This window comes from Amblyraja radiata, chromosome 15 (genome assembly GCF_010909765.2).
Source record: "Amblyraja radiata isolate CabotCenter1 chromosome 15, sAmbRad1.1.pri, whole genome shotgun sequence".
Taxonomy (NCBI): Eukaryota; Metazoa; Chordata; class Chondrichthyes; order Rajiformes; family Rajidae; genus Amblyraja; species Amblyraja radiata.
In genome coordinates, this window is record NC_045970.1 from 21,587,814 (window position 1) to 21,610,483 (window position 22,670).

General features: G+C 41.7%; 1 protein-coding gene across 1 annotated transcript in view; it reads left to right on the top strand.

Moving 5' to 3' along the window:
• The window catches only part of cpxm2 (carboxypeptidase X, M14 family member 2), a 160,629-nt gene that overhangs the window by 96,244 nt on the left and 41,715 nt on the right, over positions 1-22,670 (top strand). Inside the window, exons 6-8 of the mRNA XM_033033761.1 lie at positions 713-863; positions 12,390-12,478; positions 21,818-21,941. Coding sequence (XP_032889652.1) covers positions 713-863; positions 12,390-12,478; positions 21,818-21,941 — 364 coding nt within the window. The remainder of the gene's footprint in view (positions 1-712; positions 864-12,389; positions 12,479-21,817; positions 21,942-22,670) is intronic.

The window sequence follows — 22,670 nt, forward strand, 5'->3', positions numbered from 1 at the left end:
AGTTTTAGAGATGCAGTCTGGAAAAAAGTCCTTTAGCCCACCGAATCCATGCCAACGAATGATCACCTGTACACTAGTTCTATCCTACACACCAAGGACAATTTACAGAAGCCAATTAATCTAAAAACCTGCACGTCTTTGGAATGTGGGAGGAAATCAAAGTTAACCGAGAAAACCCAGGCGGTCACAGAGAGAACGTACAGGCTCCGTGCAGACAGCACCCGTAGTCAGGATTAAACCTGGGTCTCTGGTGCTGTAAGGCAGCAGCTGTAAGGCAGCAACTCTACTGCTGTGTCACTGTGCTGCCCATTTGATTCTGAAATCAAATTTGTTCATCAAATATTTGTGATGTGGCCAAATACACTTCCCCTAGAAAAACGAGCTCTTTGGTAATAATGTACCAATCAGCATCTGCTAAATAAATCTGATATCATCCATCATTTGCCGAGGTGGAGAAATCGTGAGAGAGCTTTGACCAGCCTGCAGCAGGCCTAAAGTAATTTTCCAAGTGCTCCCCTATAGACAACTGGATCATATTCGTAAAACACTTGTTGAGTTTATAATTACTTTTGGCTGCATACTTGATGATAAAGCCATTGTGTGCAACTAATTATCTTGCGGTTAGAAACTTCAGTCTGTTACAGATATTGAAAGTTTTATAGAACATTTGATTCTGCTATCGCTAGTTATTAATTTTCTCTTTACTCCTCAGATATTTACAGCGAACCAAGAGAAAGAGATTCCTGTACTGAATGAGTTCCCCACTCCAGTAGTTGCTCGCTACATTAGAATAAATCCTCGCAGTTGGCTCAAAGATGGTGACGTCTGTATGAGGGTGGAGATCTTGGGATGTCCCATGCCCGGTAAAATATAATTCTGACATTGTACCGTCTGTCACAGAATGATACTTCCTTGCAAATATAGTTGTTTTTAACTGGTAAATCAGATAATTCTTTCATAGAACATAGAACAGTACAGGAAAGGGCCCTTTAGCCCACAATGTCTGTCAAACCTGATGCCGTTAAACTATTCGCCTCTACCTCCATATGATCCATTTCACTGCATTCCCTGCATATCCATGTGGTTACTTAAAAGTCCCTTAAATGCCACTATCGTATCTGCCTCCACCACAAACCCTGGCAGCGCATTCCAGGCACTCACCTTCTCTGTGTGTAAAAAATTGCCTTGCACACCACATTTAAGCTATGCTCTCTAATTCTTGACATTTTCACCCAGAGAAAAAGGTTCTGATTGTCTACCCTATCTATGCCTCTCACCTTCACCTCTACAATTCCTCCTTTATTATCTCCACATGTAACCCCACTGTTCAATAATGCTTTCAGTCTCCTCTTATTATTATAACACAGCTTGAACAACTGTTACCTTGCCACTCACTGTACAAACTCTGGAGATATTCACCATATTGTACAACTTTATTTCTTTTTTCGGGGGGAATGTGACTGCAGAGACAAACTATGTTGTGTACTTCCACCAGTCACACTCTGCAATGAGCTTAACTAGTTCCAGTCATGTTACATTCCTGATTGTGAATTTGTTCCCTTCTACAATTCATTGATTTTTTGCTAGTTCAAATGACGGAAATTTAAAATTGCAGGGAGAAACCGATGTGTCTATCCTTTATTCTATCCTGCATGAAAAAGGAAGCATGAATCATAGTTAGATGTTATTGGATCATTGTCCTCTGGGTTTGCCTTTCCTGATACTGATGTTACAATAATTCCAGTTTGAAGTTGCCATTTGAAAGATCACCCTCTCTGGCCTGGTGTGCATGTGAAACTCTGAAGTTAATAGAACATAGAAAAGTGGAGCACAGGAATCAATGATAAGAATGATTGCGTCAAATATGATGCCAGGACCAACCCTTATCTGCCCACATGTAATGCATATCCTTCCATTCCCTGCATATCCATGCGTATCCAAAAGTCTCCTAAATCATATCTGCCTCCACCATCATCTCTAGCAGCGATCTCCAGGCATTCACCACCACCGCAAATAAAATTCCTGCAAACATCTCCTTTAAACTTTCTCCCTCTCACATTAGGATTATGCCCCCTGGTATTTGATATTTCCATCCTGAGAAATAAGTTCTGACTGTCTACCCTAACTTCTTCTCATCTATATTACTAAAAGTCTGATCTTGACCGCTTTTGGCCCACTGTGCTGCGATTTCCGAGGGAATGCCACCACTTACGGCCGTCATTTTTGGCCACCTCACTCAGAGCCCCCCTCCGCCTTCCGGGACCGGAGGATTTTTCCCATCGATGAGATATTAATGTTTTTTTTAATTCCCCATTCTCTCTGCTGCCCCAGCTGGCGGCAGGGGGAAGGGACTATAAAACCCGGAAGTGTAGTCCCTCACTCAGTCTCTGCCAGACCCAGGAAGTGAGAGGGTCACGGCTCTCTGAGCTGCGAATAACACTGAACGCACGTCTACTCCACGGTGAGTTCCCTCGATGCGGCTGTAAAGTGGCTGCTGCCCAATTGTTTGCCTCGCCTTTTTAACAAGTTTGTGTTCACAAAATGAATTTTGGTTGTCAGGTGGCTGCAGCCCAATTGTTTGCCTTGCCTTTTTAACCAGTTTGTGTTCACAAAATGAACTTTGGTTGTCAGGTGGCTGCAGCCCAATTGTTTGCCTCGACTTTTTAAAACGTTTGTGTTCACAAAATGAATTTTGGTTGTCAGGTGGCTGCAGCCCAATTGTTTGCCTCGCCTTTTTAAAAAGTTTGTGTTCACAAAATGAATTTTGGTTATCAGGTGGCTGCAGCCCAATTGTTTGGCTTGGCTTTTAAAATCGTTGCAACCAGCCCAAGAATCCATTCGGCACACAATGCCTATACTGGCCCTCTGGAAACCAGTACCTTCGGCCCGCAACACCCACACTAGCGCAACAGAAAGGCCCCCCCCCCCCCCACCCCCACTGGCGAGCAATATTGGAATTGGTGAAGAGATGGAATATTGCGTTGGTGACCAGCCCTCCCGTGTGATGCTGAGACCCAACGGGTCCCACTCAGTCTAGTAATTTTATATAATTCTAACCTCCTTGAAACCTTCACCACTCCAGTGAAAACAATCCAACTTTGTCCAATCTTTCCCAGTAGCTTATACCCTCCAACTCATGCATCATTCTGGTAAACCTCCTCTATACCCTTTCTAATGTCTCCACATCCTTCACATAATGGGGCGACCAGAACTGCATGCAATATTTCAAATGCGGCCTGATCAAAGACTTATAAAGCTGTATCATGACTTCTTGACTCTTATACTCAATGCCCCGACCAATGAAACCCAGGATACCACATGCCTTCTTCCCACTCTATCGACTTGTGTTGCGGCCTTCAGGGAATTATGGATTTTAACCCCAAGATCTCTCTGTACATCAGTCCTTTTAAGAGTCATGCCATTAATTGTATATTCTCCTTTATATTCAACCTCCCAAAGTGCTATAACCTCACACTTGCTTGGATTAAACTCCATCTGCCATTTCCCTGCCCATTTATTTAGCTGATCTTCCTGTTCCATATATTCTGCTATACAGTATGCTTTGTCAGCCTTCCTCAGTCCACAACTCCAGCAATCTTGGTGGCATCCACAAACTTACTAACAATCTTTACAACATTTACATCCAAGTTGTTGAAGATGAATTGAGTCGAACACAATAAGATTAAGAGGTTGAGATCAAGCTAGCATAAAAGTCTGCCACTTTTATGAGATGGATAGCAATTCCCTGATTGTTTACCATGTCCCCATGCTATCAGTATTAATTGTAGCCTCAGTTAGTCTAGGAGTTTTAAGTCAATGACAATGAGGTGAATCATTGGCATTGGTCTTATGTGACTTGTGAGGTCAGTGCATTCTGCCAATTCAGAATTGGAATCAAGATGCTTTGAATATTAGGTATTCTGGCCAAGTATTCATTGTAGTTTTGTACTGACTGTTCTGATGCCACATGTTTGGTTAATGTTGGAAATGGGAAATTGAAAACTGGTGTGAATTGTGCTTAAGTATGCTGCTGTCAAAATATTGGTAACTTAACTAAACCAGACTGAGATATTCTTCATAACATGGGTTGAAATCCTTGGAAGATGATCCAATTTTCTAAACAACGAACATTTAAATACACACAATAAAAAGCTTTGTTGCTGCCTACCATTATTCTCTGTTACTGATTTTAAATAACAATTTAATGGCAATTATTCTACATTTATTTATCTTCATGCTCCAGAAATCTACATAGCTAGAATCACAAGTCACAGAAGAAGAACATCTTTTGATTCATTGTTCTGTGGCACTATTTTGAAAGAACCCTCAATGAATCCCGTTCTTTTGATGTTTCCGCATAGTTCCATGATTTTTAATTGCATTATTTGTCCTTTGTTCTTTTAAAAGTTTCCATTGAATTTGTTTTTCTCCCTGCTTCAGCCAGGATATTCCAAATCACCTTTACATCTCACCTAGTTTCTTAGCCAATTAGTTTTAACCTGTGAATATTGGTTACTCGCCAATGGAAACAATCTTTCCGTAAATAGTCCATCAAAACCCATTGGAACTTTAATAAATCTCCCCTTAACCATCTTTGCTGAAAGGAAAGCAATCATAGCTTCTCTGGTAATCGAAAAGCAAGAAAAAAAAGGTAGATGTTGCAAATCTGGAAACAAAAAGGAAAATCATGAGATGCTTTTATTATATATGGCAAGCAGTAGCCATCAAGTGAGCCACTGTTCCAGCTCAATACTGTACACTATGAAAGGTATGAAACTCCATTTTCTTTCTCCGCAGATGCTGCCTGACCTGCCTGACCTGATAGGCATTCCCAGCATCACGCTTTGTTTCACATTTCCAGCAACTGATGTGTTCTGTATCCCACAGCTCTTTGTTTTATATCTCCTCTAATCGCCATCTTTCGGGCTATCCTTGATTGGACTTTGCTAGCTTTACCTTGCACTAAACGTTATTCAATAGACAATAGGTGCAGGAGTAGGCCATGCGGCCCTTCGAGCCAGCACCGCCATTCACTGTGATCATGGCTGATCATCCACAATCAGTACCCCGTTCCTGCCTTCTTCCCATATCCCTTTACTCCACTATCTTTAAGAGCTCTATCTAACTCTCTCTTGAAAGCATCCAGTGAATCGGTCTCCACTGCCTTCTGAGGCAGAGAGTTCTACAGATTCACAACTCTCTGGGTGAAAAAGTTTTTCCTCATCTCTGTGCTAAATGCCTACCCCTCATTCTTAAACTGTGGCCCCCTGGTCCTGGACTCCCCCAACAACGGGAACATGTTTCCTGCCTCTAGCGTGTCCAATCCCTTAATAATCTTATATGTTATCATGTAACTACGTATACACTGGTAAAGGCTCTATCGTAATCGTGTATTGCCTTTAGCCTGACTGGATAGCGCGTAACAAAAGCTTTTTATTGTACCTCGGTACATGCAACAATAAACTAAACTGAAACTGAAACACTTCAACTCTTCCTCAGACAGTTTAGCTGCCATTAGTAAAGTTTTTCACCCTCAATCAATTTGTATTATTCTTTTCTTTTGTTCTCCTCTCTAACATAAACTTTCCTTTTATTCTTCCCAATCCCCTCCCCATTTTCTATTAAAAACATGTTGGATTAAAACATAAAGTACACAAAAAAGCTGGAGAAACTCAGCGGGTGCAGCAGCATCTATGGAGCGAAGGAAATAGGCAACGTTTCGGGCCTACACCCTTCTTCAGACTGAAGAAGGGTGTAGGCCCGAAACGTTGCCTATTTCCTTCGCTCCATAGATGCTGCTGCACCCGCTGAGTTTCTCCAGCTTTTTTGTGTACCTTCGATTTTCCAGCATCTGCAGTTCCTTCTTGAACACTTGGATTAAAACATGCCTGTTTTGAAATCTTTCTCAGACTGAGCAGAAACATCAACACTTATTCTCACCACATATATGCTTCGTGAAGCAATGAGTATTCTAGCATTTGTAGTTTTTATTTGATAGTTTCACTGGTCTTTTCACAAACTACATCTCTGTTTATGAATAGGCATAGAGATTGAGAGGGTTAAATATTATTCAGTAAATGTGATGTGATCTAAACTGGCTGTCTCTTCATTTATCCTTCTCGATATATGAAACAAATATACATGTTCAAAGACTACATAGGAGAGAGTCCTGATGCACTGTGTGAATTTTTGCTATTGGCAATTCACTGCAGACACTTCAGATTGTTCTGTATGTTCTATCACAGCTATGAAAGGATGCTTTTTATCTTGGACCTTAGACAGTCAATGCAGAGATCTCATTGTCATTGTCATCCTCTAAGCAAACCAGTTGCATTTGCTAAGGCCCATTGTGAGAAAATATCAGAAGAAATTTCTCATGCCAGCATGGAAATGTAGACAGTTCGTCATGGTCCCATGATTACACCAATGGAATATATGTTTAGATTTAGTCACCTTCATGCCAAGGAGTGAGCTCATTAATTCCAACCGTTCAAAGTCCAACCCAGGCAAGTGGCAAAACAAAGTAGCCTGAAACAATTCAGAATATTGTACGAGTGATGAATTTCCCTGCAAGATGCTCTCCCCATATTGAAAGACAATAAGAAGCAAAGATTGAGGTCTTAAATACTTCGGAAGTTCAATGTATTTTGTAACTCAAATGAATATATAATTAACATGGAGAGATGGGGGAGGGCAATATTCTAGTTCATGAATTAATTACCTGAATGCTGAAAATAACATTACATGACCTGCCACTTCACAGCACTTCATAAACTAAAAATATCACATATTATTCTGCTTTAGATGCATATCTTCAAATAATGTGGAAAATTATAACTTTTTCCATGCTCTGGGAAAAATGCCAGCTTCCCCCATGCCTTAGTCTATATTTTGGGATTGGAAGTGAAAATGGCCACAGCTCAGAAGATCTGTCAAACTCTGGATTAGATATACCCCTTTCTCCAAAATCAGGTGTTAGTTGTGGAGTATCGCCATTGAAATCATCAACCGTGCCAATTACAAATGCAATGAAGATCTCTTGCAGATGGCAAAACATGGTAAAGATAATTACTTTAATTATCATTGAAAATATTATACAAAATAACATATTGGATATACAAGAGTAAAAGGTTTCAAGGAACAATATAAACCAAGAAAGTGGAAGAAATACTTCTTATCCCATTCATTCATTATAGTATTTATTTGAAGTCAGGATAATTTATTGGGTCAGGATAATTATTTGGAATAATTATGCCTTAGTACAGCATTAGAACCTTGCAAGCATCTCCTGCAATGAAACAAGACAATTTGAAGAACATTTTGGAAAATAAGAACAAATCATATATATATAGCTGATTCTCGACATCGGCCTGATCTCTGAATATTACATCGGAAATCATTTACAGCAAGCTATGGATTTCTATGTTGAACACCATCTGTGCCTGCTCAAAAAAACACTGGCAGTAAAATGATGACAGCTGACTGCATTCTGTGATAGTAATTGCAAAATCACAGCTTTTTCCCTTTCTCTGCCTAAACACTAGGAACATTAAAGCTGTAACCTTTACCGCTGACCACAAGCATTGCTGCCATTTCCATTTGAACCACGCTGTAATTTAGACTCCTGTGTCTTTCCTATCTCAAAAATTATTAGGCTCCACCTCCAAATTACCACCCATATTTTTGCCACACTAAGCTTTGCTGCTTGAAACCTTTACCATGATATTCTCAAATTTGACATTAACTATTCTGGCATTGGGGGAGGATTGGGTAAGGACTGGTCTACCTATCTTCTTACCTGCATTACCTTGCATTCAGTTTGGCCTCTATTGTCATATCCTGAAGGGGCTGTCCCACTTGGGCGACCTAACCCACGAGTCCAGAAGAATGTCTTCGACCTTCAAGCTCGAGAGCACTCGCCAGGAAAACACACGCACACACACACACACACACACACACACACACACACACACACACACACACACACACACACACACACACACACACACACACACACACACACACACACACGGCAAAGGCGGGGGCCAGGGAAAGCGGGGGAGCGCTGTCTGAAATTCGCACCCACGATGAAGAAGAAGGTAAAATGGCTGACAGTGTAAGGTAAGTCCTTTAGAGAGCACGCAGGGGGGAGGGGGTGGGGTGGGGAGAGAAGTGGAGAGAAGGCTAGAGAAGGGGAGAGAAGGGGGGAAGAAGGGGGGGAGAAGGTGTGGAGACACTTTTAAGAAGTTTAATAAAGTTTCATGGGTATTTTACCTACCGGTAGGTCTTCCTTGGTCCTGAAAACCCAAATGAGCCAATCAAAATGCCCGGTCAGCGAAGGAGATTGCCTACGGCTGCCATCGACTGCCTGTAACTAAATAGCGACCCCACTCCACTGCAATACAATTTAAAAAGATCCATGCCGACCAAATTTTACTTGTGGAAAATGTTTCAACATGCGACCTCATAGGACCTCCTAGGACCACGTGTCAACCGCTGCGAGTTTGAAGGTCGAAGACACTCTTCTAAACTCGCAGATTAGATGGCCCAAGTGGGACAGCCCCTTTACCCATCCATGTTATACCCACTCATTACACTATGCTCACCAATCTATGGTATTGGTATTGGCCAAGTATAGTCACTAAATACAGTGAAAAAATTGTTTTGCTTGCCATCCAAATAAATCATATCATACATGAGAACGATCAAACCATATAGGACCACAACAGATGCAACAGTGCAGAATATAGTATTAAAGCTATAGAGAAAATGCAGGTAAAATAAACATGCAAGGGCCATTGAGGTAGATTCGAAAATCTGGATTGTATACTTACATCCTTATGATGGGCTATGGTTAACAAAAGCCTCAAATATAAAATTCTTATCTGTCTATTCAAATGTATTAATGAATTCAATTTCTCCCTGATTCTGTAATCTCTTTATCCCTTAAATCCTTTGAGAATTCCAAGCCTGCAGCCCTCTCTCATGTCCTTTGTTTGACCAACGTTTACTTTCCCCGCATTTTCTCTATAGCTTTAATACTATATTCTGCACTGTTGCATCTGTTGTGGTCCTATATGGTTTGATTGTTCTCATGTATGATATGATTTATTTGGATGGCAAGCAAAACAATTTTTTCACTGTATTTAGTGACTATACTTGGCCAATACCAATACCATAGATTGGTGAGCATAGTAGCCTTACTTTGGATTCTAACCTCCTGAAATTTAATTGCTAAAATTTAAGCTTCAGAATCTCACTTACATTAACCAATGACAAAGCCTTTCATGATTAGCCAGCAGGGGAAGAAAATTGACGGGGGCAATCGTGACATTTAATTAGAAGATATATCTCATGCAAGATTTTGTGACAAACCATATGGAAGCTCACAGTGCATGGGGAATGCAACCCATAGGCAGCTGAAGTGGCCATTTGGCCTATTTTGCATGTCATTGAAGATGGCATGTGCCTTTAAATTTTAGACTGCCCGTTATATTGTGGATGGGATTTATGACGTGCTTTTGGGTGTGTTTGGAGCTAAGATGCTTGCGCAGAAGTTTAGTTTTTAGTGTCGTTTGGAGACCGCAGAAAGAAGGTTAACCCTTCGACCATGCGGGCCACATGCGAGATCATGCGAGATCTAAGGGAGTTCATGCAAAGTGTAAAGGAGACACGAGGAGTTTTTAATGTTAGAAGTAATAAGCTGGAGTTCGATGAAGATTGTAGTAACGAGTCGGAAGAAATTTGGATGTATCTTACTGTTTTCTATCAACAATAAAGCATTTATTCATCAAAAGGCTGTTTTGAAGCCATATCTGTGAAGAAGCTCTGAAGGTCTCTGTGAGCCAGCTCGCATGCGTATCGAAGATATTCCCCATATCTCTGCGCATCCTTTTAGCGGGTAGAGAGTTAATTTCTCGAAAGATATGAAAATCTGCCGCTACAGCAGCAAGTGTATCAGAAAGTGAAGGGCCCAACAATAAATGGCTACAAGAGATAAAGGTTTAATTGAGAGGGTTATTTTCACAGCAATCTAATAAAAGTGAGGAATTTAGCAAGAACACTCCACTTCACTGAGCAATGAAGGAGAGACTGAGATGAGGACTGTGTGGTTGACTGTGTCAGATGTTGCAGATTTATTGAAGAAGATGCAGAGCAATAAACCATAATGTTCACTGTAACGGAGAATCTCATTTGGCTCTTTAATGAAGGCATTTTCAGTCTTGCAGCAGGGTTGGAAAGATTCAAGCAGGGGTTTATAGGAAAGAATGCTGATTTATGTGTATAATAATAACAGCAAAGAAAAAAAGTTTGAACTGAATGAAAGTTAGTTGGGTAAAGTTACAAGAAAGTGTTGCAAAGACCAAAAATAGACAATATACAATAGGTGCAGGAGTAGGCCATTTAGCCCTTCGAGCCAGCAACGCCATTCAATGTGATCATGGCTGATCATCCCCAATCAGTACCCCGTTCCTGCCTTCTCCCCATATCCCCTAACTCTGCTATTTTTAAGAGTCCTATCTAGCTCTCTCTTGCAAGCATCCAGAGAGCCTGCCTCCACTGCCCTCTGAGGCAGAGAATTCCACAGACTCACCACTCGCTGTGAGAAAAAGTGTTTCCTCATCTCCGTTCTAAATGGCTTACCCCTTATTCTTAAACTGTGGACCCTGGTTCTGGACTCCCCCAACATCGGGAACATGTTTCCTGCCTCTAGTGTGTCCAAGCCCTTAACAATCTTATATGTTTCAATGTAATATCCTCTCATCCTTCTAAACTCCAGAGTGTACAAGCCCAGCTGCTCCATTCTCTCAGCATATGACAGCCTCGCCATCCCAGGAATTAACCTTGTAAACCTACGCTGCACTCCCTCAATAGCAAGAATGTCCTTCCTCAAATTAGGGGACCAAAACTGCACACAATACTCCAGGAGTGGTCTCACTAGGTATCTGTACAACTGCAGAAGGACCTCTTTGCTCCTATATTTGATTCCTCTTGTTAAAAAGGCCAACATGCCATTCGCTTTCTTCACTGCCTGCTGTACCTGCAACAAATCTAAACTATAGATAAAAAAATACCTGAGCATATAGCAAATTACACATTCCATGTAAGATGATGAACCAACCACAAAACTGTAACAACGAGTATTTCTAATATACCACTGTACAGTTTTGTGGTTGGTTCATCAAGGTTTCTTCCCACCTACTTTGCACCGCACTTTCTTCCAGTAAGGTTCCATGTGCAGCCTTGCATTAGGAGCTGCCAGTTCATTGATGTGACCCAAGGGATCATAGAAAAGAGTATCCCTACCTCAATACAAAGGTCCTGTTATACTTGCTGCAGGTATAATGACATTGAAGGGAATTTAAAAGCCATTAAGAATCATTTAAGCAACTAAAAATGCTTCAAAGTGATTTAAGTTGTTTTTTAAAATCACAACCAGCATCAAATAATTGTAAAAAAAACTTTAAAGCAAACACAATTAATTAAAAAGAATAAAAGTCATCTAATGCTTACTGGTCTACATTGAACCAGTCTCAGGCATTAAATGAGCAGATTCTCCAGTGCCAGGTCTGGGGAATTCTGCAAGTTTCTCCTTCTTGCAGGATTCTGTAGCATCCATCATTTGGAGCGCAGTTGGGAAACTGCCAATGAATCCCGGCCAGCTACTGCCCTCATTCAGTTGATGACTATTATGACAGTTATGGCTGTTCACTGATGTTTCCCAGCAAGTCCTAGCTCTATGTAATCTGTTTACTTTTTGGCAGTTCTAACATCATTACTCACATTGCGCCCTCTTTCTGATTTATTGATTCCTTCTCTATCTCCACATCATACTTTCTCAGCTTCTCCAGCCTGACCTGAAGTTTACATGCGTCCATTTTCGGCCTGGACCAACCAAAAGGCCTTTCCAGACTGAAAATAGGTATCTTCTGCTTGAGTGCTTGTGTCTATTATATCTCCAGAAATTTGCATTTCACTTCAAAGTATTGGGCATTGATTGGGGTTGTATTGGAATAAAGATTAGACTCAGAACCATCAACAGGACTATGCAACTGGGGTGATTATAATGACATTTAAGCTAGATGAAGTCCAGAAAGGAACCTTTCTTTAAAAGACAGCATCTTACCATTAATACTTTATCCAGCTGCAGAATGTGAATGAGGTAGTCACATCATCAGTCCTGCTCACTATAGCCAAGTTTCTGAAAGCTACGAGGTCTGTTTTTTACATATCTTAGGATCGATCACCTATTTTAAACAACTATCTGAAGCCCAAATAATGGCCACATTCAATAGGTCTCATAGCACCCATTTTATGCTGGTAGTTTCTGAAAATGTTTATAAAATTAACTAAATAGAACCTAAAACTTGTATTTCATTTACTTTCAGATCCTAATAATTACTACCACAGGCGAAATGAAGTCATTACATCAGACGAGCTTGATTTCAAACATCACAGTTACAAGGAAATGAGACAGGTAGGAGTGTGATTCTTACAGACCCATGAGAAGGGAACGAGAATCAGTGCTACAGAAGGTTTAGTTAATTTGAGTAATATGAGGGTGGCACAAGGGTGTGCAGGCAGAGTTGCTTCCTCACAGCTCCACAGACCCAAGTACAATCTTGACCTTCAGTCTATAGATACAAAATGCTGGAGTGACTCAGCGGGGCTGGCAGCATCTCTGGAGAGAAGGAATGAGTGACGTTTCATGTCGAGACCCTTAGATCAGACCCTTCTTCAGACCCTTCTCATCCCAAAACGTCACCTATTCCTTCTCTCCAGAGATGCTGCCTGTCCCGTTGAGTTACTCCTGAATTTTGTGTCTATCTTCGGTTTCTTCCTTGTTGATTCCTTCCTACATCTAACTTCCAGTCTGCTCAATTTCTCTCTCCAAGTCAAGTGCATGTTATTGCACCAAACAACAACTGGCTGTGTGGAGTTTGCACATTCTTTGTGTAACTCTATTGGTTATCCCTCGGTAGTTTGGTTTCCTCCTTACCACAAAGATGGCTGATTAATAGACTAATTGACTACTCTAACTCATCTAGCCATGGATGGTTGGAGAACTGTGGTGGAGTTATGGGCAAGTGAGAATGGGTTGCTGTTGAGAATGGGTGGACGGGGAATGGGATTTCTCTGTTGACAATGGGACAAATGGTCTTTTAATGAGTGATGTTTTTTCAGAACTGAACTGAGTAAAGTGTTTTTATATATTTTTTTTAATGATACAGTTAATGTTTAAATCTAATGTCTAACACATTGGATTACTTTAACCCTTTATGCAGCCTACGGAATTTTAAGCTCATATTAAAATATGTAATATACTTCCAAACTAATTTCTATTGAAGAGATGGTAAATAAGCTGCTTTAAGAACTGTCTCCCTGACGCAAGGATGGAATTTAAGAAATTCAGTATTAAGTTTTTATTCATGTGACAACAATTATTTAGCAACCCTGGAGTGGAGAGGCTGTAATACTGCCTCAAGCAGTATTGCTACCTGGAATTCTGCACCCAAATGCAGATAATTAATCAATAGACTAGAGTTCTGGAAACCATTGACATTCCCATAAATCATTCAACTCGTGTATTTGGCAGTTTTGTAGGTATCAGAGATTTCAGGATGGAATTCCAACCAGTGCTTATTGACAAAACTAAACAGTGATAACATTGGCATGAAACTAGCAAGTGAAAGACTTGCCAAGCCCCTGTTCCAGATCGCCATCCAGATAAACCAGCTGAGAAATGGGGTGTGGATTTGAAGTGATGTTGTTATTGGGTTTCATTGCCAAATCATTAATAAGATTCACCATATAGTTACATACCACACAGGTTCAGGTGGAGCACTTTGCTCAAGTGATGTTTCAGAAATGCTTGCTACTTTACGAATCTAACTGCACCAGAAATGGATACATAAAGGCAGAATAGGAAAGCAGACTATCCACAAAATAAGATCTTGGAATGAGAATACATGGAACTGGTTCTCTGGCAGAGCACAATGTTTATTTTGTTTGGACATAAATTGAATTGATCGGATAATTATTGTGTGATCACAAAGCCTACAAAATTGCTCCAGGGTTTTCGGTGCATATAATACCATTGGTCGTAGAAGAGCCTAGTCATGCTCAATAGAGTCCAGGTCTTGATCTAAAAAATCTCCTCCATCTGCTGTTCACGAGCCAATTCAACCCTGAATGGGCCAATTTTCACCCCCCATTTGCAACACTCATCCATCCCAGATTGATATTTCAAATCTCCCAGTATTCTCTGGTTCATTGGATCCTTCACATGATATCCTACACACTCTCCCTCGGTCACCCCATGATCTGCCTGTCTTCCTCTTCTCAGACCTTAGTAGTAGAAGAGGGATTAAGAAAGGCCTTTGTGTGTATTTTCGTTCAACCCTGTTCAGTTGTACATGAGGCCTTTTACCGTGGGCCATACAGGCTTCCTCTCCTTACCCACTGCGGAAGAATTTCTTGACATGGAAAGGAGTGAATTCAAGAAAAAGAATAGTGGTGTTTTGAAACATATCCACATTACAAAAAAGAGGTTCTGATCGCCTGAATGTGCATGTAGTTATAGAAATACTTGGGCATTACCAAGCGTATCTTAGGACATTGTAAGAAGAAAAGGAAGATATTGCTGGGGCTGTGGCAGATATGTTTCTGTCATAATTTATCATCGGTGAGTTACTAGAAGACTGGATGGTAGCTAATGTTGTGCCTCTATTTAAGAAGGGCTGCAAGGAAAACCGAGGGAAGTGGAGGCTTGTAAGCTTCACATCCATGGTGGAAAAGCATTTGGCATGCTTGCCATCATCAGTCAGAACATTGAGTACAGGGACTTAGGATGCTATGTTACACCTTTGCAAGACGTTGATGAGACCACACTGACAAGTTCTGTGGTAGTTCTGATCACCAGGTGCAGTTCTGGTCACCAAGCCCTAGGAAGAGCGCAGAAAAGATTCTCAAGGACGTTACCAGGACAGGAGAGCTTGAGTTATAAGGGTGCGAGATAGGCTTTTTTCCCTCAAGTATAGAAAGGCTGAATGATGACCTTACAGAGATGCATAAAACCTTGTAGGGCATAGATAGATAGATTAGATTAGATTAGATTAGATTAGATTAGACTTTATTAATCCCCTTATTCAGGAGAAATTCAGATGTCCTTGCAGCACACTAATAAAAAATACAACATAGCATTCAAGAAGAAGTTCAACACCAAAACACAAAAACATCCCCCCACAGTGATTCCCACTGTGGGGGAAGGCACAAAGTCCAGTCCCCATCCTCTTCTCCACCCAAAGTCGGGCCTATTGAGGCCTCCACAGTCGCCGCCACGGCGCCCGATGTTCTCGCCGGGTGATGGTGCTCCGGCGTCGGGAGAACCCCCAGCGGCTTGGGGTGCCAGGAACGGCCGCCTTCCCACCGGAGACCGCAGCTTCCAAGCCAACAGACCGCGCCGAACGTAGCTCCACACACTGGCGATCTCGGCAAGAGATCCCAGGCTCCGGGATGTAAAGTTCAGCGCCGCAGCTGGCCGCTCCACAGAACCGCGGCTCCACGATGTTCTCATCGGCGGTCCCAGCATACTGGAGTTCCAGCGCGGCGACCCAGGAAAGGCATCGCCCGCTCCGCGACAGCGCTCCAGCGCTGCGCCGCCGCCAAAGCCGATGTTCTGGCCAGGTCCCCTCAGGGAAAGGTCGCTCCAGGACCCGCTGGTAGGCCGCGAGGACAGGTCGAAGACGCTGCTCGGAGGAAGGCAACCCCTCCGACCAGGTAGGGACTTGAAAAGCAGTTTCCCCCTCCCCCCCCCCACCACCACCCCACACATAAAAGATTTGACCCCCTGACTGCACACTTAACGTACTAAAAATAATAAAAAAGAAGGGAAAAAAACGGACACCTGCAGGACAGGCAGCCGTTCAGGACAGCGATAGGGTGAAGGTCAGCCTTTTTACTGACTGTTAATGGGGATAGATTTAAAGGAGACCTGAGGGTGGTGGACATGTGGAACGAGCTACCAGATTCCATCATTTTCATGATCTTTCTTCTTTTTATGTCCATCGTGTAAAAGCCCTGTCACACTGTGCGAGCTGACCCACGAGGTACCCGGAGCGAAAGACTCGTGGTTGTGCACGAGATTCCAAGTGTATGATCAAGAGTTTAACCGAGTTCCCAGTTTGCCGTTTACTTGTCATTTCTGCGATGTTCCAAGTTCGTCTCCCGAGTTATTAAGTTCCTCTCCCGAGTTACTCTTGAGCCAACTGCTCATGAAGGTTGAATGAAGGTCTGTTTTAATAAGGAACAGTGTTTAAAGTGTTTAACCAAGCAGCCAAATGCAGGGTGGCGATCCGAAACATGTTCTCCACAGATGTTAGTTCAGCACTTTTGTGTTTCAAGACAACAGCACCAGGGTAGTGGGAGATTGTGGCGGAAATATTGAATGGAACACAAGCCTTGCTGTACTGTAGACTCTGCAGAAACCTGGTGGGTATGCGAGGTTTAGAGGGATAGAGGCCAAATATGAGACAAGGTCATCCCTCGGCTTCCTGCACTGCAAAGAAAAAACAACTCAAACCTATCCACCTTCTTCTTGCAACACAAGCCCTCCAGGAAGGGCCTAGCTTGGAATGAACAAGTTGGACCGAGGGGGGTTTTTCCGTGCTGTAACACTCTATGACCCCCCATAACCAAACCATGTAAATCTCTCAGAGCGGGTGCCATTCTTGCCGCGCACGGAGATTGTGACAGAATCCCTGGTCTACAGGCAGGACACAAAGTTGGCGATGTATCGGATTCACAGGGACATTGGCCACCCCCTCGCCTCTCAGAATATTTTTTCCCCCCTACATTCTTCCTCTATTTGCGAGGCCTCCCTTTAACTGAAACACTCCACTTGATTGCTCTCTACCGCAGGGATTTGCTCCCACATTATGTAATTGTTTTGAATTTACAGCATGGGAACAGGACCTTTGGCCCACCGAGTCCACGCCAACCATCGATCACCCGTACCCAATATCTCGTTTATCCCACTTTCGCATCCCACACACTAGTGGCAATTTACAGAAGTCAATGAACCCACAAACCTGTACGTCTTTGGAGGTTTGCTCCTCCGTTCTGCTGGTCACAATAATTATGAGTTAAACCCCCCCCCCCCCCCCCCGTCTCACGCACATGGAATTAGTTCTTCTATATATATGGTTTAAAGACCCATATCAGGTTTACCGCTTAATTTCCAATTCATCTCACCCCCAATCCAAAAGAAAATAACTCCACAGTTCATTTTTAAAGAAAACGCGCCTTAAGTGGACTGCAAAGAGTTAATAATGTTTGCTACATACACTTCAGTAGTATATAAGTCTGTATATTTAATTCAAACATCAACATAAAATGGATTTGACACAAATGTTCACTGTCACCATTTTAATATGGTAGTAAAAACAGGCGAGAAACATGTAGAGAGTTTATAATAATGTCGACATGTTAGTGAACGACTGTCTTCTGTTTGAGTGATGTAAACCAACCTGTGCCCTGACAGGGATTACACCAGGCACTTATCTATTCCATCCTACCATTGACTTATTATTTGAGGAAATTCACACCATGCCACACATTACCATTGCAGGTCGACCTAATTTCAGTGTTTAGTTACAACAGGCAGATTACTTAAACAATCTTAAATATTGTCAGATAATTTATTAAACTGGGGGCTGTAAGTGGAAACAAATGGAAAGTATATTTAGAACATAAACCCAGAAAAATAATTGCTTTACCCAAAGAGTGACAAATGTTTGGAATAATAGAAGAGTCCAAATGAAATCATGATAGTTGTAGACTCACGAGTCACTAAGGTAAACGCACGGGCGACTACGTTCTTACAACGTGTTTAAATGTTTCAATTTTTAACTTCAAGAGTACATTTTACTCGTGGAAAACTTTAAACATGTTTACATTTTTTCAAGAGTTATCAAGTTTCACGGGTACCTGCCGTTAGCGCCACGAGTCGCTAAGTTGTGTCCACGAAATCCGACGTTCCCGCTACGTTAATTGTACGTGATTACCACGAGTTAAATTTGTTTTAAACCCGGGGTACCTCGTGGGTCAGCTCGCATAGTGTGACAGGGGTTTAACAAATGTTGACCTCGCTGTCATTGTCCGGCCTGAAAAGGACGCAAGCTTCCGGCAACAATCAGTGGAAGCCATCACTTGTCGCAGTAGATGATGGTGGTAGCCGAATTAGCTCAGGATACTTCCAGTTTCCAGCCCCGCGACGTGGACGCTTCTGCTATGGGGCCATTTTCATGATAGTTAGACAAGTGCATAGCAATGTTCAGAGCAATATGGGCCAAACACAGTCAAATTGGACCAGCACGTGGGCAACATTGTCGGCATGGATGGGCTTGCCTGTTTCATGCAATATATCTTCATGGCAATGTAACTCTAATCTCTAGGCCTGTACCAATCATATTCTCAAGAAAGATCTTAAAAAATAAGCCTGCATTTCTGAAGGTTGCCTGGCAGGTTAAAAAAATGATAATTTCGCAACTCAGCCTTTCGACTTTGGTCTGGTGTTGTCCACGGACAGTAGCCCCTCAGTTTTCCCCAACATCTATCTATCTCCAGGAAATTCAGACACCAATGCAAGCAGTTTATAATTAGTTGATTTCTTTAGTCTCAATCAGATTCTAAACTATCCAATTCTTATTCGTAGCGAGATATTTACCAAGATTCCTTTTGAAGGAGTTAATGATTCAGTCTAATCTAGAACTTAGCGGGTCAGAGAGCATCTCCAAAGGGCATGGATAATTGCAGGTCGGGACCCTTGTGTCCTCATTGTATTTCCCAGCAGTCTCCATTCACATTCAATCTGTTTTGGTAAAACTCTCTACTACATTGGAAGACCTGGCATGGGGGGACTGCCTTGAGGGAGGGGGGAGAACAATGGCCATGGGGACCCAGCGTTGGTGGGTGGGGGGGCGGGGGTGGTCACTGCCGTGAGGGGGGAGAGGGAGGGGGAGGGGGAGAACAAAGGGGGACCTGGCGCGGATACTGTGTGTACTTTCTAACTTTGTCAGCCCCCTTATGTGGCGACTATTTGCATACCTTGGGTATGCGAGCAAATAATTTATCTGTGACTTGTCACATGTGACAGTAAAGTATTCATTCATCTACTGGCCCAAGGAAAATATTTCCTTTTAATCTTCAGTCTAGACTTCATGTGGTACTAAAGACCCTGCGGCAGGTGGAAAAAAAGGACAGGAAATTGATTTTTGCGCTAGTATGTGGTTGTTGTGGCAGTGATACTAAATCCTCCCTCTCCCTGTAGCCCATGCCTTTGTTACATTTCTGTCCGACCGTTAGTCTGTGTGCACCACCAGACAGCAGTGCAGGCCAGTCTAATAATAGTGCACAATACTTACTAAACTGGTTTCCTCTGTCAGATGGTTGAACTCTCTGTGTGCCATTGACAGAGACTCAGCTTTGTGTCTGCTATCAACAGCAAGACCTACCGCAGGACTACATTCACTGAGCACCATTTTGCCACATGTTTAACCATTCTATGTTTTACTATGCTACTTAATGAGTGAGGTTAGAACTTCGCAAAAAATTCAGAAGAGCAGGAGAGATTTTTCCCTTGCCACGGATAAATTACATTATATACTGCATCTGCTCCAACAAGACAATGTGGATATGCTGTATTTGAATCGACCAAATCATAGACATTAATCATGATCTAATGCAGTCATGATCTAATAGTCTAGCTACTCTAAATTTGCCTGAACCATAAAATATAATTACCATTTATTGCATGGTCATATAAACTGTGCAATTTGTAACTTTTGATTGTTCAAATGACAGTTTATTATTCCATAAAGGTAAAAAATGTTCTGCTTATGTATTAAGCTGGCATAAATAGTTCAAACTAAAGAGGTAATATAAGCATACTGACAATTTTTTATTTGCGGAAATTATGATGACTATAATCTTTATGGTTGCTATGTTTTAATCTGAACTCTCTAACCTACTATGTTATTTTAACTACTAATACAAGCGCTGTGAATTCGCAAGCCATTGGGCATCTGTATTGTATAAAAACCATGTAAGGAGCACACGTGCTAAGGTAATGCTCTGCATATTAGTTTACAATCCAAATCACACTTTTAATGCTGTGCATTAAGACATGAATCAGTTCATACTTTCTCATAATTATGCTGTATGCCGGTAATGAAGCCCTAATAGACCAAAGACAGCAAATAACTTATGACAGCCCATTGCTTTCCTCGGCATTTTCCTCTCACGAGCAGGTTGCCAAATATTTGAACTCAATAATTCACTCCAAACTTCTTGTTTTGCCCCATCATTCTCTTACTATGCCTGGTTTACCTTCAATGCATGCGATTCAGTGCAATACAACCCATACGAAGCTGGGTTACAGTAATTATGTTGCATTTTCACGTGCCTAACTGTGAATAAAGCTCACAGTCAAAGGCATGTTTAACATGTCACCTTATGTAACTCATGAGGAGAGTAAGACAGTTGAAATCAAATATTTATGGATCGTGGTGAGCTGACAACCGATGGTAAATATAAATATTACATTTTCCTACTATACATCATCCAAAGTTAAATGGTCTGCAAAGTGAATCGCCGCCAAAAATGAGCATGTTGCAAAAAGCCTCTGCTATTCTAAGTGTACATAACAGGCTTTACTTTCACTGTTAATCCTCCCTGTATTCACAACATCTGTGCATGTGTGAAAAAGCATTAATGGGCATCACTGTCATAAAAAAAATAAATGTTGTGCTTATTCATTTATTCATTTTTTGCACACAGATTCCAGGAAAGTGGATATTATTCCGTATCTCAAATTTTTGGGCATAATTTGTGAATTGTGTAGAGGGGAATCTTCGTAACACAAGCTCCTGTGCACTTTATTAATGCTTTGTTATTTTGTTCTTCTGCCTTTAAGGATTTGTCGAAACTTTACAGACATAATACCTGCATAATTTCCCTGTCTTGACAATAAGTCATGTCTTTATATTGCTTTATGTCCTTGTAAAGCTAATTTTAAGAGAATGTGCTTTAGTATCTGTGGATCAGTAAAGTCTGAAACTGCACTTGTACATGATTCATAAATAGAAAATAATTCCTGCAAAAGAAGAAACAACAACACACTCATTTAGTCATGCATTGGACCATGTTGTTAGTCCAGTCATAGTTTGATGATTTGGTTGTGGTGTCATTACATGGAAACCGACCCTTCGATACATCAAGTCCATGCCAGCCATCATGCACATTTTTTCAAAACTAATCCTATCCTGATTCATTTTATGCTTCCTACGTTCCCATCAACGTCCGTAACCCAAATTCTACCCTTTGCCTTCATACTGGGAGTAACCTACAATATTCAATCAATCCACCAATCTGCATGTCTTTGTGCTATGGGAGGAAATTGGTGCAGCAAGAGGAAACCCTTGCAGTCACAAGGAGAACGTAAAACTCCACACACAGAGCAGCCGGAGATTGGGATTAAGCCCAAGCAATTGGAGTTGTGAGGTAGCAGCTCTACCTGCTGTGCCACTGTTTTACCTTGTTTAGTGGTAGTTCAGTGCTCACTTGTGTAAATTCTGATTGTTTGAAGGAAACTTTGGTCTTCAGAGACCGTGCAGAGTACTTACAGCCCAGTTTAATTGAGCTGTAGGATAAAGTCTGAACGAATAATGCTCCAATGCCCTCTGGGGAATTTCGAACTTGTTGCCATTCTCTCAGGCCGACCACTCACTCTAATTATATTTTACATTCTGTTGAACAGATGATGAAGATAGTTAATGAGCAGTGTCCAAACATCACTAGGATCTACAACATTGGCAAAAGTTATCAAAAAATGAAACTCTATGCCATCGAGATCTCTGATAACCCAGGAGAGCATGAAGTTGGTAAGATTTAACTCCTCTGGAACGGAGTCTCATTCATTTTCTAAGATGTGGTTTCTTTACAACTATGTTTATCAATGCACTGACAGAAATATTACCTGCTATTGAAATATCCCAGGGATAAAATATTTCTAAAAACATTATAGCTTTAAGGTGAGGGGGGAAAGATAGGTTTAAGGTTGGGGGGGGGAGGAGGGGGGAGATTTAAAAGGAACCTGACAGGCAACTTTTTTTACACAAGGGATGGTAGGTCTATACAACAAGCTGCCAGAAGAGGTAATTGAGGCAGGAACTATCACAATGTTTAAAAAACATTTGGACAAGTACATTGATATGGTAGGGTTAGAGGTATATAGGCCACACATAGGCAGGTGGGACTAGTGTGGATGGGGCATGTTGGTCGGCATGGGCAAGTTGGGCTGAAGGGCCTGCTTGCACGCTGTATGACTTCTACGACTCTTTATTCCTGAAATAAACTCTTGGAGATTGGAGATATTTGAACATTCATGCAGTTCATGGAGATTGAACCTCTTGAATGTACAATCATTTTTAAATAGTAGACCAGATCTGAAGTACAATCGCAGGTATACAGCACGGAAACAGGGCCTTAGGCCCAACTTGTCCATGCCGACCAAGATGCCCATCAAGGTTAGTCCCATTTGCACATATCCCTCCAAATCTTTCCTATCTGTCCAAATACCTTCAAGTGTTGGAGTATATAAGAACAAGTTT